The sequence below is a fragment of the Cynoglossus semilaevis genome, chromosome 2, assembly GCF_000523025.1.
Source record: "Cynoglossus semilaevis isolate Cse_v1.0 chromosome 2, Cse_v1.0, whole genome shotgun sequence".
NCBI classification, from domain to species: Eukaryota; Metazoa; Chordata; class Actinopteri; order Pleuronectiformes; family Cynoglossidae; genus Cynoglossus; species Cynoglossus semilaevis.
Window position 1 is genome coordinate 13,596,295 of NC_024308.1, and position 15,539 is coordinate 13,611,833.

The window sequence follows — 15,539 nt, forward strand, 5'->3', positions numbered from 1 at the left end:
TGTTTTGATTCACACAATACTGTCTGTAAATCAGGAGAAACAGGAGGAGAACGAGCTGCGTGCGTTGCCACCTCCTTCTGCTGCCCAGCTCAAGGCTGTGGACGCAGCGGTGATGGCAACGGGTCAGCAGCATGGCATCTCAGAAGAAGACTTCAGGGTTCGACAGGCAGTGGTCATCAAGATGGAGGAGATCATAAAGAGGAAGCTCTCAGGTTGGACACCTGTTTGTCGCAGTCTTGGAAACTTGAATATTACTTTTGTTAGTTAAAATACATTTCATTTGTTTTATCACAAAAGGAAATTAAACTGAATATTTAAACTTTTTTTTTTCAACAAAAGTACATTCAAACAATTCACAACTCTTCATTTTGTCCCAGCTTGTTCTCTCAGGCTCTATGGCTCTTGTCTCACACGTTTTGCCTTCAAAACAAGTGATGTCAACATTGATGTCACACATCCTTCCTCGGTAAGTTGCTGTGTTACAAATTCAAATTTTTATTTTCCTAATCACACATCAGGAACGTGTTAGAGACGATGAACTTGTTACTTTTATCTCTGCAGATGACGCAACCTGAGGTCCTGATTCAGGTGCTGGAAATCCTTAAAAACAGCTGTAAGTCAATGCAAACATTGCTGCAAGGACAGTGAACATTTGAGTCTCTCTGTGAGCTGGAACCTGAGACTTGTGTGTGCATTAATATTTGGGCCTTTCCAAGTTGTAGTTAAAAGAGCTTTCTTCATAACTGCAATTTCTCTTTTATGCACTTTGAAGAAGCATTAATTTATAAGGAAATCCTAAAAGTAGTTTGAATATTTATTTTATATATTATGTGTCATTTGAATATTATATATATATAATTGAATATTTATTTTATATATTATGTGTTTTGTTCTGTCATTTTTTTCAGCTGAATTTCTTGAGGTCGAGTCAGATTTTCATGCCAAAGTTCCTGCTGTGTTCTGTCGGGATGTGAATAGGTAAGTGTTAAACGGCTAACAAATTTGCAAATAATTGTTTAACCACGTATTCTGTTTTTATCCTATTATCTAATAAATGTACACTTACTTTAGCAATCCCTGTAATACATTTCATTGATAACACCATAGAATAAAAGTTTGGAAAAAACTTTGAAAAGAGATTTAATTTATATTTATATGAGTCGTCATCATCATGCTTCTTTTATTAGAACCTACATTTTTGAAACAAAGACACAGGCTATTTCTAAACAGTTTCTTGCTCCTGCCACTGGAGGGCAGTCGTTTCCAAATAATCGGGAATAAAAAATGCTGAAGGTCAAATCTCCTCTTGCCTTGATTTCTAGACACTGTTTTTAATATATGTTTGTATATGTGTTGTTACAGTGGCCTCTTGTGTAAAGTGAGTGCAGGTAATGACGTCGCCTGTCTCACAACCAATCACCTGGCAGCACTGGCAAGACTGGAGCCCAGATTAGTTCCTCTGGTGCTGGCTTTCCGCTACTGGGCGCAGGTGAGGTTTCATCAGTCTTATTCTTGGCTTAAAATATACTTTTTTTTTGAGTTCTTAAAATTTTTAAGAACAGTATTTAGCAGTGCTGGTAAAGACGTTATTGTCAACTCACAGTTAATCCCACAATATTTATACATTTTCTAATCAGTTCTAAATGTACCTTAATAAGTATGTTTTATATATGTAAATACATTTATTTCATCTATTTAAATCGATCTATATTTTAAATATTTTTCTCTACAGCTCTGTCACATTGACTGCCAAGCTGAAGGGGGCATCCCCTCCTACTCTCTAGCCCTCATGGTCATCTTCTTCCTGCAGCAGAGAAAAGGCCCCATCCTCCCAGTCTACCTGGGACGTTGGGTAAGTGTACTGCCATGTTCTTTGGGACACTAGTCGCCTCAGGTCGATCCGAGTTGCGTTTACTGTTCTATTTAACGTAATACATTCAAAGAACCTTTGGTTCATTCATTTTAGGACAGCCCTCAAGTTGAACTTACTTTTAGTCCTTCTACTGAAGATGGACATTTTTTCTGTCCCCTAGGTTGAAGCTGCTATGAGCTAGACACAGACTTAATGAGAAACGTTAAAGCTTAAGCTAAATGTGAATGTGAATGTAATGTAATCAACATAAGCTGAGGCGTAGGAGTCTTTAGAGCAGTGATTGACAGGGGAAAGTGTTGGCAGGAGGAACAGGTTAAACTTGACGGAGAGATAATCTTCCTCAGCTGTGTTTGACAAAATATTTAATTTTGCATTCAGTAGAAGAGGCACACCACCAACAATTATTTTATATGATCTGATATGTTAATGTAATGTACATTTTAGGACCATAATCTACATTCTAAAAAAATTTACAAAGCCGAAAGAGAAAGAAAGAAAGAATCTACATTCTATGCGCTATATATATACTGTGTATATATATATATATATATATATATATAGAGAGAGAGAGAGAGAGAGAGAGAGAGAGAGAGAGAGAGAGAGAGAGACGGTAGATTCTTTCTTTTAACTTATGTGTTAAAGTGCTTGGAATAACAAAAAAAAAAACAAAGCCACAAAATATTTAGAGTAAGTATGTTAAGGGTTGTTATAGATGATGAGAATGATGTATTTCAAGAGTAACCTAACACTACTGTAGCATAATGACATTATCTCCCTCTAATTGGAAACGTGTGTTTTTTTAAATTAATTTGAATAATCTAACTGCACCCAATTAATTGCTGCTAAGTAATTTGCTGGTAATTGTTTTCTTTTATGAGCTACATGTGCCAACTTTAAAAGAAGTCTATAATCAACATTGATGTTTTTTTTGCTTTACTGTTCAGACAATCGCTTCCCCTTGTTGTTTCACTCACGCATTTATTCTTCTATGCCAGATCGAAGGCTTTGATGTGAAGCACGTGGATGAGTATCATCTCACTGGAATTTCCTTGGACATTTTTGTGAGCTGGCAGCACAGACCTCCAAGTTCCACAGAGGGCAGAGGGGAGAACAGAGGCGACAGTCGCGGAGAAAACAAATCCAAGCATGAGCAGAATAAACCTGAAAAGCCTCGCTATTCAGAAGGCCTTGTAAGTCGCTCTGTGATCCACAGCCTTTTCAGGACAAGGACTTTATGATGTTAAAGGGTAAACAACTGAGGTGAGATAACTGGCTTTTTTAACTTTTTTTCCATTCTTCAAAAGACTCGTTTAACTCTGGACCAGCGCAAAGATATTTCTCTGGGCCAGTTGTGGTTGGAGCTCCTTCGCTTCTACACACTGGAGTTTGCTCTTGAAGAATATATCATCAGCATTCGCCTGAAGACGCTTCTCTCCAGAGAAGTGAAGAACTGGCCTCGTCGCAGGCTCGCTATTGAAGGTGAGAGCCCTCATTAGAAATCTTATCTTGTAGATCTGAGGAGGAGTCTAGAATTCACTTTTCTTCCTTTGTTTGTTGTTGTTGTTGTTTTTTTAAGATCCTTTTGCCTTGAAAAGGAATGTCGCACGAAGCTTGAACAGTCAAATGGTGTTTGAGTACATTCAGGAGCGCTTCCGCACAGCATACAAATATTTTGCGTGCCCCCAAAGAAGGGGCTCCGGAGGACACCTGAGAGGCAGGAAGGCCAGCAGGCAGAGTGCAATCGCAGAATGGGCAGAGAAAAAGGAGGCATCGTTTGTGGACACAGAAGACGACGAAGGGAGCAGTGAAAAAGTTCAGAGAGGCCAGCAGTGTTTGAAGGAGGATGAGGAGTTCGACAGCGAGGACGAAGATGGACCAGATCCGTCCAGAAAGAAGGATGAGCGGACTTTAGGAAGAAGCCTCCAGGACATGGAAATCAGTGACGGGAACAAACCTTCCCTCTCCCCTAATGGCCTACTGGACAGTGACAATGAGGAAGATGAAGAAGATGAGGAAGAAAACTATGTCTCAGAGAAAGACAGGATCATTTCACCTGAGGAGCTGCACTATGTGTTTGATAAGATGATTTTCACTGGTGGGAAGGTAACATTTATTGGAAAAAAACATTTTTACTGACCTTTGTTGCTCTTTTTTTTAACATGACAATTATAGAAAATTGACAGTGCAGTAGAACTGACTGTCAGTACCATAGCAGCTGATGCTAACAGTATAAGAAAGTGGTTACCAAAACATGGGGAGTGGTCACCCCAGTGGGCACAGAGGTGTTGCAGGGTACAAAGATATATCTGTGCTGCTGAAAAACTCTGGAAACGACCAATTTATTTTTATAAATTTAGAATAGTTTTAGCAGGTAAATGTGGTGGACAAGAAAAAATTCTGACATTTCTTATAATAGTTATAATTTGATTGATTTATTGCACCGTAGTTGTTTGACAAGTCAACCGGTGCAGAATAAAACTTATTGTGTCTCTCTCTGTTATCTCTCTAAGTGTTGAGCGTTACTGGCTTTTGTTCTATTTTGGCTATTTCTTTCTGACATTTAGCGATGGCATCCCAGAGTGCTTCACTTAACAAATGGACTTGTTTTCCTCCTCCAGCCCCCGACTGTCGTCTGCAGCATCTGCAAACGAGACGGTCACCTGAAGGACGAGTGTCCCGAAGACTTCAAGAAGATTGAGCTGAAGCCTCTGCCGCCCATGAATGACCGCTTCAGAGAAATTCTGGATGGACTCTGCAGATTGTGCTACTGTAGGTGGTTTGACAGTGCGCTTTTGACCAAATTTCTAATGATATGTTTAAGACAAAAAACTACATTTGTCAAAGCAGTTACACAATATAGAGCTACAGCAGGAAGAAAGAGATGAAAGACCAGGGTGTCTGCTGTATTAAAGAAGATGAAATTCTCAGTCATTAATACACCAGTAAATTGTAGTAGTAAATTAAGAAAACTAATATGATAAGATTTGGTACAGCGCTGTGGCATAGTCGTTGTGTGCTCTGTCCTCACGGCAGGAATATTGCTGGTACTCAGAGTTCCTCTGACAGTTCATAAACATTCATGGATTTGGTGAATTGTTCCTATGTGAAAGTGAGTGTGAATGGTTGTCTATTTCTGTTTGCCCTGATCCTGGACTAGAACCCTTTACCGAAAATAGCTTCAAATCCAGTACATAGTAGTTATAAAACTGTAAGCTCTAAAGATATAGTTAACATTAAACAACGTTTTTACTCTGGGCTGTGTGTTAATGACTGATTGTTGTCTGTTTGCAGATGAGTTGTCACTGACGCCTGTTGAGCAGCAGAAGAGGGAGCAGATCCTGGCAGGTCTGGAAAGGTTTATCAGGAAGGAGTATAACGGTGAGCACTGAACACTATACTGTGACAGGGGCAGTGGTGGCTTAGTAGTTAAGGAAGCAGACTTCAGTCCCGAAGGCTTTAGGATCGAGTCCACCAGCTGCCAAGTAACCGCTGAGGTGTTCTGAGCATGGCACTGTCCCCACACACTGCTCCCCAGGCACTTAAAGCTGCCCACTGTTCACCTTGGTGATGGGTTAAAAGCAGGAGTTCAATTTTGTTGTATCCCCGTGTTACACTGACAATAAACCCTATAATTCATTTCTATTTTGTGTAAAAATGAAAAAAATATATATTCTCAAATTCTAATGAGAATATAATCTTTTTTTGTTTCCACGGCAACAGATAAAGCTCAGCTCTGCCTCTTCGGCTCCTCCAAAAATGGCTTTGGTTTCCGCGACAGTGATCTTGACATCTGCATGACTCTGGAGGGTCATGAAACTGCAGAGGTAGTAGACAACACCAAACACATACACACACACACACAAATTAGAATTTCACATCAGCTCAAGTTCCCTGGTGGAGAGAAGTGATTTGACCCTCGTGTTCTGCCACTGTGGCAAATTTCTCTCCGTCTGAATAGAAGTTGAACTGCAAAGAGATCATCGAAGGACTTGCAAAAGTGCTGAAGAAGCATACAGGTCAGCTGTGTTTTTTTTAAACCACTATGACCTCTAAATCAAAATGTGGTGAAGTTATACTGGCTCTGACAGTTTGCAGTTTCTATTATTTCCCCCAACATGACAGGTTTGAGGAACATCTTGCCCATTACAACAGCTAAAGTGCCTATAGTGAAGTTTGAACACAGACAGAGCGGTTTGGAAGGAGACATTAGCCTTTATAACACACTGGTGAGTATATAATTGTTATTTTACCATGTGTTTAAACTGAGACATATTTATGAAGGCTTGAGTTTTTATTCAGGCTATAAATAAAAAAATGTATGAAATGTCTATCAGTGTTTCCAAAAATTGGACATTTATTTATTTTTCTCAATGATAAAGTTGCAGTCTGTTGCAGTCAAGTTCTTCATTTCTGGTTAAAGCATCATCAGTTGTTGATCCTCTGATTCAGCTCTTTTAGTGATTGAGTTTGACACCCCCGTTGTATAGTTTTAGATGCTTAATAATTACTTGATACGTTGTTAATGACCTTCTCATCATTATATCACACGTGCCTCCATTTTGTAAAAGTTGCCCCTTCACTGTTGTAGGCCCAGCACAACACCAGAATGTTGGCCACATATGCAGCTCTAGATCCACGTGTGCAGTTCCTTGGATACACAATGAAGGTCTTTGCAAAGGTGTGTTCAGTGTCTGGTACTTCATTCAAAACCCACACTGTAGTTTTTAATGTTTGCTGCAAATTTGGTCGCCTTGTTTTAACGGCCTCTGTTCTCCCAGCGCTGTGACATCGGAGATGCCTCCAGAGGGAGTCTGTCGTCTTATGCCTACATCCTTATGGTGCTTTACTTTCTACAGCAGAGGCAGCCACCAGTCATTCCTGTCCTGCAGGAGGTAACAACATTTAGACAACAACCAAAATACTACAAACGAAAACATGAGCCACAGGTTTTAGCTTTAAAGAATAAAATTAAAACAAACAAATGTGTACTCTTTAGATTTTCGATGGAAAAACTGCTCCTCAGCGGATGGTCGATGGCTGGAATGCCTTCTTCTTCAATGACCTGGAGAATCTGGTGAGCGTCAAAAGTTCTGGATCTAATCTGATTTTTAGATTTGCATACATTCAAAGATTGACTGATGTTAAAATATCCTAATTATCTATTTTGTTGTTGTCTTGTGACCATGCAGCGCCGGCGTCTCTCTGAGCTGCAACCCAACAGGGAGTCGGTCGGGGAGCTGTGGCTGGGCCTCCTGCGCTTTTATACCGAAGAGTTCGACTTTAAAGAGCACGTCATCAGCATCCGCCAAAGAAAACGTCTCACTACCTTTGAGAAGCAGTGGACCAGCAAATGCATTGCCATTGAAGGTGCAGACACTTGTGTGTTGGTAGATTTTGCTCAGCTTCTTCTGCCTGATGCCACTTTTTTCACTCCCATTTTTTTTCCAGATCCTTTTGATTTAAATCACAATCTTGGTGCTGGAGTTTCTCGCAAAAGTAAGAATTACTCACTTGATGGTTATTGTTTCTGCGCTACATTATCCGTTTGCTCGTTCCTTTCTCTAACATTGCCTGTTTTTCCACCTCTAGTGACAAATTTCATCATGAAGGCTTTTATAAATGGCAGAAAGTTGTTTGGAACTCCTTTCTACCCAGTCCCTGGCACTGAAGTGGTTCGTTATTCGTGACTCTAACACTTAGATTAAAAAGAAATGATGTTTTTGTGTCCAGTGGTCTGTTCTTTTTACTGTCTGTTTCACTTGTCTTCTGCTGCAGGATTATTTCTTTGACTCTAAAGTCTTGACTGATGGAGAGTTGGCCCCCAACGACAGGTGCTGCAGGATCTGTGGGAAGATCGGACACTACATGAAGGACTGTCCCAAGAGACGCAGGTTATTGGAAGCGAAAATAAAATAAAATGCTGCCGATTTTTCTTTTTTCTAACATAAAATTGTCAACATTACAATGACTGTAGATTTTTTTGTTTTTAGAAAAGGGGAAGACCACAAGATATTTAATGTTAGAATGAATCTTTTGATGTGTTTGCAGAATGAAGAAGAAGGAAAATGACAAAGACGAGGAGGTGAAAGAGGACGAGCGAGAGCTAAAGGACAGGCGCTGTTTCCAGTGTGGAGACATGGGTCACGTACGGAGGGACTGTCCTGAGTATAGACACCTCAAACAGAGGGCCGCAGGTGGACCAGGTACACACAGTCACACACAAAACCTGCACAGAATGGTTAAAACAAAGTGAAGTTTAGAACGTTGGAAACCTATAATTTTGTTTTTAATGGATTCAGGAATCAGACTGTTTTTGTGACAAATAAAACTTCTAAATATTCAGCAGTTGTGTGAACTATTTGAGTGTAATGGAAATGTGTTTGTCGTTCAGCTCCTCACATGGTCCGACCCCTGGTGAGCTCACAGTCCATCCCAATTCCACAGGCAGCTTCAGACTGTCCCGGAAGAAGCAGGCAGTCGTCTGAGTGTGTGAGTACAATGTAAACACACGGCACCAGTGCTAAATCTCACAGATTACATTGTCACACATGACATAATTATAACCATGGATTTTCCCAAGTTGAAGTTAAAAATCACTTAATCAACAACCATAATTTTTAAAATGCAAAGACAATAAAGATACTGTTCAGTACTATGTACAGCATGACTGCCTTCTGTCTATTGGTCAAAAACTTATTTTATATTTATTTTATAAATCCTAATTTTTCCAGATAAGAATCACCATTTACAGAAAAGATCTACAGTTTAATGAGAAATTTATTTTTTCAGTCTCACTTTTTACACACTCCACTTAAACACTACGAGTTGGGAAAAGTCTGAACTTTTTTTAAAATTTTTCTTCTCCTGGCAGTCGGACAGTCGTCAGACTCCGCCCTACTCCCCGCAGGCCAACTCGGTCTCTCAGAACTCCTCCCAGTCCTCAAGCTCCCCTCAGCCCAGCTCCCACAGTAAGACTGGTCCAATCAAACAGCCGACCCCTCCTCAAGTCCCTCTGTCCATCTTTGGCTTACCCTCCTCCCTCCCAGGCCAGTACCACCCTGCAACTCTCACTGCACTGGGGCTCCTGCCCACCCACCAGCACCAAGCCCATCAGTCACAGGTCCACGTCCCCTCCACCTCCTGGCCCATCCATGGACCCGTCCTGACCACGTCCTCTCCCACTGCCCCCTCCCCGCCTGGTCTGAAATTCGCCCTGCGCTCTGTGACGGGTAACGGAGGTCCCTCAGGCTCCGGGGTCAGTCCCAACCCCATGAACCTGAATGACCCCAGTATCATCTTTGCTCAGCCGGCGGGGAGACAGCTGGGCATGGGTGGACCGGGACCGGACGGACACTGGCACAACCACATGGCACAACCTGGGTCACTCATGGGCAATGGCACTGCGGTGAAGTCAGGTATTCACTGGGTGAACTTTGGTGGCACCGAGTCTCCAGGACTCTGTTAGTTTGTTCTTTGAAAGAGCACCAGAACACAAAGATTTATTCTTACTTCAATTATAGGACAAAATAAAATTGTTGTTCATTATAACACAAAACCAACAAATTTACCTGACAGAGTTGATCCATTCTAGTCTGATTTTGAGATTAGAAAGAACAAGACTCAGCTAGGCTGGAGTTAAAAAATCCCACATCAGAAAAAATTTACAGAATTAAATAAATAGAATAAATTGTGGTCCACATATAACAGTAAAATTTGTCAGTTAAAATAGCTGTGAGGACAACAGTACTTAAAATGACTTTTAAGGAAGACACTTGAAAGAGACCAGTTGAAATGTGACTTAAAAATAAAAAATAAATAAACTTTGGTGTAAAATAAGTCAGTATAAAATTGTGTGGCCAGGTGACTGATTAAACAGTTCTGTGCCTACAGTAGTTAGGTGGTTACTACTAGGGACACTCCCAGCATTCAAGAAATAGCTCATTATTGTGAGTTACTGAGTGTGTTTGTTTTTCCATGTCCTACAGATTCCGGTCACCCAGCCCAGTTTGTGGGTGTGAGTCAAGGCTCTCGGGTGTGGGAGCACAATAAAGCCCCACACTACACCCTGTCTCCATCCTGGCCCTACCGCCTGCCCCAGAACTTCATCCAGCAGGGGAATGGAGGTTACCAGCCCGGAAAACCCTTCAACATGGCCCATGGTCAGACGTCTCACAACTCGTGTACAGTTTCTGTGAAGAAAATTCAATCCATTGTGCTCCTCTAGGCTACGTGCACTAATTTGACTTCTTTATCCTTCATCTTTGCAGGTTCTGTTGTCAATCCCAATCCCAATTTCCCTCTAGTCCCCCATCAAGTCAATCTGAGCTTCATCCAGCAGAAGAAATAATTCAGTATCTCCTGTAATTAGATTAACGGTCAGTAACATAACAACGTGGAATCAATGTGTTCTTTGCATCATTTGATCGCAGGAATTTTTAAAAAGAAAATGAATTTTATCATTTTTGTACAGTTTTTATGTTTTATTTTTTTGGTCTCATTACATTGATTTGTGATACAAATGTCAAATATTTTAATGCCCCTGTTTTTGAGGGGGGTTTAAAAAAAGTGTTTTTATTTTATGTGTAAAGTAAGGAGGTTAAAAAAATGTAAACTTTTATTTTTATTAGCTGTATTCATACTTTGCTTGCTACAAGATAAAGGCTTTGAATAGACATTTGTTTTTAAAACAGTCTAACATTTCATCCTAAAACAAAGTAGTGCCAAAGGCAGGGCTAGAAAGAAAAAAGGGAAAAACGTTCAGAGTTGGAAAAAAAACTTAAAAAACTTAAACTTAAAAAAAAAAAATAAAAGCAAAGCCAACAGTTTTGTGTCGTGGATTTTTTAAATTGACGTTTGTTGAAAATAATGTTTGCTGAAAAATTTCCCTGAACCTCCATTCATGTCTGTGTACTTTTAAAAGCATGATTTTAGTACCATTAACAATATCATTAAAGAAAAAATCACTCTAAAATACAGCTTATAATCTAATAATGACAAACATTACATCATCTTTTTTGACACATTTATTTGAGGTTTTTTAAATCCAATATCTGTAGTTTAAACTTTTTTGTAAAAACTTTTAAATTACATAGTGTTTTGTCTTATCTCTACACTTGGACTAACCCTTGATGCTGTAGCCGCACTTATTTTACAGGATGGACTATTTAAAACTACACAGGTTGAGAGGCATCTGTTCTGTGGATTAGCAGTCCTGTTTAGAGGGAAAAAGACAAAAAAAAAAAAAAGCACAGCGTTGTGACAGTTACTGGGGGCCTGGTTGCAGGAGCCTAAGTTGAGGTCTCAGGCTCTAATTTCTTCATGTTGCACCTGCAGACTGTAAGTTTGTCTTCCTGTCGCTGTGGCGTTCCCCAGGAAATGTAGAGGCTTCAATGAACTCCAGCAGTTTTCTGTAATAAATCTGAAGCCACACATGTAAAACACAAAGAAGAACAGACGCTTTTGTGTGTTATTGTCTTCTATATATTATAGTTGTTCCGCAATATTAGCTAAGGCGTTTTATGCCGAGTTATTTTTAATGTAGTGGAAACATCAGTGTCTGCTCACCAGGGCGGCGTCCTCCTCATCAGAAAACATGTTGAGGAGGAGAGAGAACGTAGGTAGCTTCAGTGGAACTTTCTGTTTTAGAAACAGTTGTGTGATCTGCGGCCGACTGACTGTCCCACTGGAGGAAGGGTCCAAGCCTGACACTGCTCCCTCCGCTGCCCTCAGAGAGGAGAGCTGCCAATCACAGAGCTCCTGTCTGAGGACAGAGGAGAGCTCCGAGCTGCCTGTGTCCTCTGAGGGAGAGCTCTGGAGAAAAAAAAGTAAGTTTTTTTCATCATGTAAAACAGCGGTGTTTGTTCTTGATCTCTGTCAGTTTTACTCTTGTCTCCAGTCCTGAAGCTGATCTGCGGTCAATGACGTGTGAAGTTTTCGGGTGGATGTAGGACCTGGAGCGGTCACTAGAGGGAGCTGACACACAGAACCTGTCTGGAACCTGCAGCCAGAGAGAGAGGCGTGGGTAAAACAATAGGGCTAAACAGGGTAAGACTTGTGCACAGCACTTTAATCTGACATGTTTCACCTGGTTAATGCCCGTCCACACAGCTGAGTCCACTCTGGACTGGAGACGTTTCTGAGACGCTGATTCTGTCACTTCTGTTTCATCTGGAGGTTTTACAACTGTTTCTGCTGCTGCTGTAGTTTCCTCTTTTTTCTGATGTAAATCACTGTTCAGGAAACACACATAAGAGCACAGCAACACACTTGAAATCACAAAGAAAGTTTTGAACAATTAGCCTTAATAATATAAATATATTTCAGTGCACTTTTCTCAAGCTACACATTTACATAAAACAAAACAATATTTAAAAAAAAATCACATTACTGCCATCTATTGGGTTGACTTCACACTGGTGAATATTTATCTTGCTAATGTTCACAGGACCAAATAATTTCTGTTTTTTATTAATGAAAAGATCAAAATTATTCTATTTTATATTTTTTCCACTATAGTTTTATTGTAGATTTGTCAACAGTTATGACAAAGGCCTCTGCCTTCATGTCATAAACAACACTCTATTCAGCAAACATTTCAATGAGGTTTTCATCTCTGATCAGCTGCTCTTCCATTCTTCTCTCATCCACCTCCCCCACACCCTCCCCCTCACCCTTGCTGTTCCTCGATGAACTGCTTGATGTGTTTGCTGCCGACAATCTTGACAACAAGCCTTGGTTTTGTGTTGACTCCTGTCGTGTTCTTCTGAGCCATGATGCAGGTGATGTGAGGAACGATAACTCTGGAGACACAGACAGAGAGAATGAAGCAGCATCCATCTCCCAGCTGACAGTTTTACACTGATGGTATTAAGAAAAACAAAATCTTCCTTTTCACAGCAAACAGCCAGCAGCTGAAGAGATCTTTTACTCACCCGACACAGTCACCCCCACCCGTTTGTTTCAGCTCTTATTCTTTTTTTATTCTTCTCTTTTTTTTTTACTCCTCCAACAGGATCCTGTTTCTCCTTCTGTGCCCAAGCTTCCTGTTTGCGCTCTCTGCACCATGGTTACGGCCCTGTTCACACCCCTCAGCCTGGAACGCCCGACACGCTACAGCAGAGCACTGGGTCACACTTACAGTAAGCTCTCTCTCTCTCTCTCTCTTTCTCATACACACACACACACAGATTTATTAGTGTGTGTCTATGTCTATAGGTTTATTCAAACAGACATGAGTGATAAAAAAAATCTCGAAGACATTATTTTGATGATCATTATGTATTGTGTACATGTATGCATGAATGTATACTGTACATATGTGTATATATGTATGTAAGTATATCTGCATATGTATTTAAATCAACATGTACACTTATATGTTTATTTACACATAATAACATACACGCCTATATATGTACATGTGTATTTATGTATTTGAATATTTGTAAATACATATGTACATTATATACACATGCAGATGTGTGTATATATATATATGTGTGTGTGTGTGTATATGTATTCATATATATTTATATTAAGCCAAAAACTTTATTTTGTCCATCAGTCTGTGCTGTGAGGTTCACGCTGTAATTTCCTGCTCGCTCCCTGATTGGCTGTGATCCCATTCCTCCTGTTTGTCAACACAGTCTCTCTCCACACAGCTTCGTCAACACACCTACCAATTAAAGGAGGACGTCGTTTGTATTCATTTCATTCACCCCATCTCTTCGTAAATGCCCCGGGCCCGAGTCGACAGTTTGAAGTTAACTTATATTTCGCGGTTTTGTTAATGAGGAAGATTTTGCTAATTAAAATGTTCATGTGTGATAGAGAGAGATAAGATAAGAGGTCTGTGAGGAGATACTCCGGCCCTAATTATACTAAATTACTCTAAACCTGCAGGAGATATCTGTGTCAGTAACTGCTGCAGCTCTTTAATCTTCACACACACACATACACACACACACACACTATAACAGGGTGTGTGTGTGTGATTCATTCTGTGACGCCGACAGAGTCCAGCAGCAGGGGAGGCTCTTTCTGTTTCTAAACTGGTGGGATCTGGGGTCTTTAATGGCTGTCGTCAGCCTGCACGTGTCACACACGTCTGTGAATGTAGTGCTGCAGCTCAGGTGTGAAAGTCAGACTCAACGGTCCACGTCTGACGACTCACCGCTATTTATAAAAATGGAACCCATGAAATTAGTTTTGAATCTGAACAATATCCGGCATTTTTAAATTTGATTCAGGGTCATTTCATGACCAATTTTTACAAACTGATACAAGTAATGCAGTGATGTACAGTGTCTTGGTCCACAGTGAGGACAAAGGGCAGGAAAATAATATTTATACATAATATTTTATAGATTATTGACAAACTCAAATTAAAACAACTTCCATCCACGGCTGAAAGTTGACAAGGCTCTTATGTTTTTTTGTTTGACATTTTCGTTGCTGTTACTTTGTGTAAACCTAATTTAATTCATATTGTGCACCACCTGGTGTGGGGTTTTGGTGATGATTTTTGAAATTGAAATTACAGCACCCAATGCTGTGGGTTTGAAACCACCCAGTCATCAAACCCCCACCTTCATCGGCTGTGAAAACTCATCACTACTACCACTGCGGCAACCCGTGACACCCCCCTGGTGGATGACTATGTGTTCGAGGTAAAGATTTATCATCACTGTTAGACAATGTTCATTTAATTGGTAGTTGAAGAAAATTTAATTAAAGTACAAACTCAGGCCTACGTTAGTCACCACTGGGACTCGAACCAATGACCTTTCAGCTGTAAGGCAAGAGTACTCACCTCAGCTTTACCTCAGGCCCCCTCAGCAGTGCAAACGATTCTTGTCTTCTTGTAGTATAAATGTGATTCTATTTTTGAGTGGGGGCTGACATTTATGCAGCCCTGTTGTGATTACTTTTTTATGTATATTTTTGCACTGTCCCAAATCTTCCATATTCACAATTTTTATTTCAGCCTGTGACAGAAACCACATGAAAGGATCTGACCTGGTTTTAAAAGCTGTACCAGAATAACAAACAATAGAATATAATAAATCAAAGGCCTGCACTACAGCAGGATTATGGGCTAGCAGCAGTTTGTCTGCATCTCTCCTGATTGGACGACAGCAACACTGGATGACACTGTTCCTAAGATTCAGATGGAAAAGAAAAAAAACCCCAAAGATGCCCTGTTTAGAATGTTTTAGTAAGTTAAAGTTTTTACTCCACTTTTTATAAGAAAATTCTGAACATGGGTTGTTCTCAGATTCCGAGGGACAGGGAGACAGGAGGCAGCGATTCAAAATTACACAGACAATAACTAAAACAAAATTGTAATTACTAAAAATACATAGATTTCACATAATTTTATTTGCTTTGATAACAAAATCCCAACAAGTGCTTTATGTTTTTTAAGCATTATCCGGCCCTATAAATTAGTGGTCTTAAACTCTGGCCACTCCTGGCTTGTAAACCCCCCACATCTGGCCCATGACAACAATAATTTTAATAATTTAATTATGTAAAAGCTTTAGGTGGTCATTTGGGCTTGAGACCTCTAAATTGACCACAGGCATAATGTAAGTATTAAAGAACATTAGACATTTTCTTGTGTTAATTATCATAAAACCCCCCCCACAAACACAACCTTTTCCAA

General features: G+C 40.1%; 3 protein-coding genes and 1 long non-coding RNA gene across 9 annotated transcripts in view; 3 read left to right on the forward strand and 1 right to left on the reverse strand.

The window, feature by feature from the left end:
* Positions 1-10,695, forward strand: part of tut4 (terminal uridylyl transferase 4) — a 14,642-nt gene extending 3,947 nt beyond the window's left edge. For 3 of the 6 annotated variants that reach the window (XM_008338524.3, XM_025064120.1, XM_008338525.3), the window contains 26 exons: positions 35-212; positions 378-466; positions 562-613; positions 909-978; positions 1,363-1,489; positions 1,733-1,852; positions 2,869-3,063; positions 3,178-3,352; positions 3,450-3,976; positions 4,492-4,642; positions 5,165-5,251; positions 5,594-5,697; positions 5,832-5,889; positions 5,996-6,099; positions 6,462-6,551; positions 6,652-6,765; positions 6,870-6,947; positions 7,063-7,240; positions 7,322-7,369; positions 7,463-7,545; positions 7,649-7,764; positions 7,922-8,076; positions 8,265-8,362; positions 8,745-9,288; positions 9,859-10,032; positions 10,141-10,695. In XM_008338524.3, the coding sequence (XP_008336746.1) occupies positions 35-212; positions 378-466; positions 562-613; positions 909-978; positions 1,363-1,489; positions 1,733-1,852; positions 2,869-3,063; positions 3,178-3,352; positions 3,450-3,976; positions 4,492-4,642; positions 5,165-5,251; positions 5,594-5,697; positions 5,832-5,889; positions 5,996-6,099; positions 6,462-6,551; positions 6,652-6,765; positions 6,870-6,947; positions 7,063-7,240; positions 7,322-7,369; positions 7,463-7,545; positions 7,649-7,764; positions 7,922-8,076; positions 8,265-8,362; positions 8,745-9,288; positions 9,859-10,032; positions 10,141-10,220 (3,795 nt within the window). In that variant the 3' untranslated portion in view covers positions 10,221-10,695. The remainder of the gene's footprint in view (positions 1-34; positions 213-377; positions 467-561; positions 614-908; positions 979-1,362; positions 1,490-1,732; positions 1,853-2,868; positions 3,064-3,177; positions 3,353-3,449; positions 3,977-4,491; positions 4,643-5,164; positions 5,252-5,593; positions 5,698-5,831; positions 5,890-5,995; positions 6,100-6,461; positions 6,552-6,651; positions 6,766-6,869; positions 6,948-7,062; positions 7,241-7,321; positions 7,370-7,462; positions 7,546-7,648; positions 7,765-7,921; positions 8,077-8,264; positions 8,363-8,744; positions 9,289-9,858; positions 10,033-10,140) is intronic. The other 3 variants (XM_025064125.1, XM_025064139.1, XM_025064129.1) reach the window with 3 other exon arrangements.
* LOC103399890 (1-phosphatidylinositol 4,5-bisphosphate phosphodiesterase gamma-1-like) overlaps positions 1-15,539 on the forward strand; it is a 784,699-nt gene that overhangs the window by 300,383 nt on the left and 468,777 nt on the right.
* c23h1orf87 (chromosome 23 C1orf87 homolog) lies at positions 10,884-12,939 on the reverse strand. The gene is made up of 6 exons (XM_017042041.2): positions 12,805-12,939; positions 12,544-12,672; positions 11,958-12,102; positions 11,757-11,870; positions 11,438-11,683; positions 10,884-11,291 (listed from the first exon to the last, which is right to left on the reverse strand). Exons 2-6 carry the CDS (start codon positions 12,642-12,644, stop codon positions 11,190-11,192), a joined length of 708 nt encoding a protein of 235 aa, XP_016897530.1. The 5' UTR covers positions 12,645-12,672; positions 12,805-12,939; the 3' UTR covers positions 10,884-11,189.
* The window catches only part of LOC112488383 (uncharacterized), a 5,305-nt gene continuing 2,418 nt past the window's right edge, over positions 12,653-15,539 (forward strand). The window contains exons 1-3 of the long non-coding RNA XR_003052382.1: positions 12,653-12,736; positions 12,885-13,011; positions 14,415-14,541. This is a non-coding gene — a long non-coding RNA (uncharacterized LOC112488383). The remainder of the gene's footprint in view (positions 12,737-12,884; positions 13,012-14,414; positions 14,542-15,539) is intronic.

Excerpts from the sequence above, each read along its gene's own strand:
- c23h1orf87 (XM_017042041.2), bottom strand. The coding sequence starts at position 12,644 with ATGGCTCAGAAGAACACGACAGGAGTCAACACAAAACCAAGGCTTGTT. Across the intron at positions 11,871-11,957 it reads TGTGGACGGGCATTAACCAG|GTTCCAGACAGGTTCTGTGT; the intron begins GTGAAACATGTC and ends CTCTGGCTGCAG. Across the intron at positions 11,292-11,437 it reads ATGAGGAGGACGCCGCCCTG|ATTTATTACAGAAAACTGCT; the intron begins GTGAGCAGACAC and ends GTGTGGCTTCAG.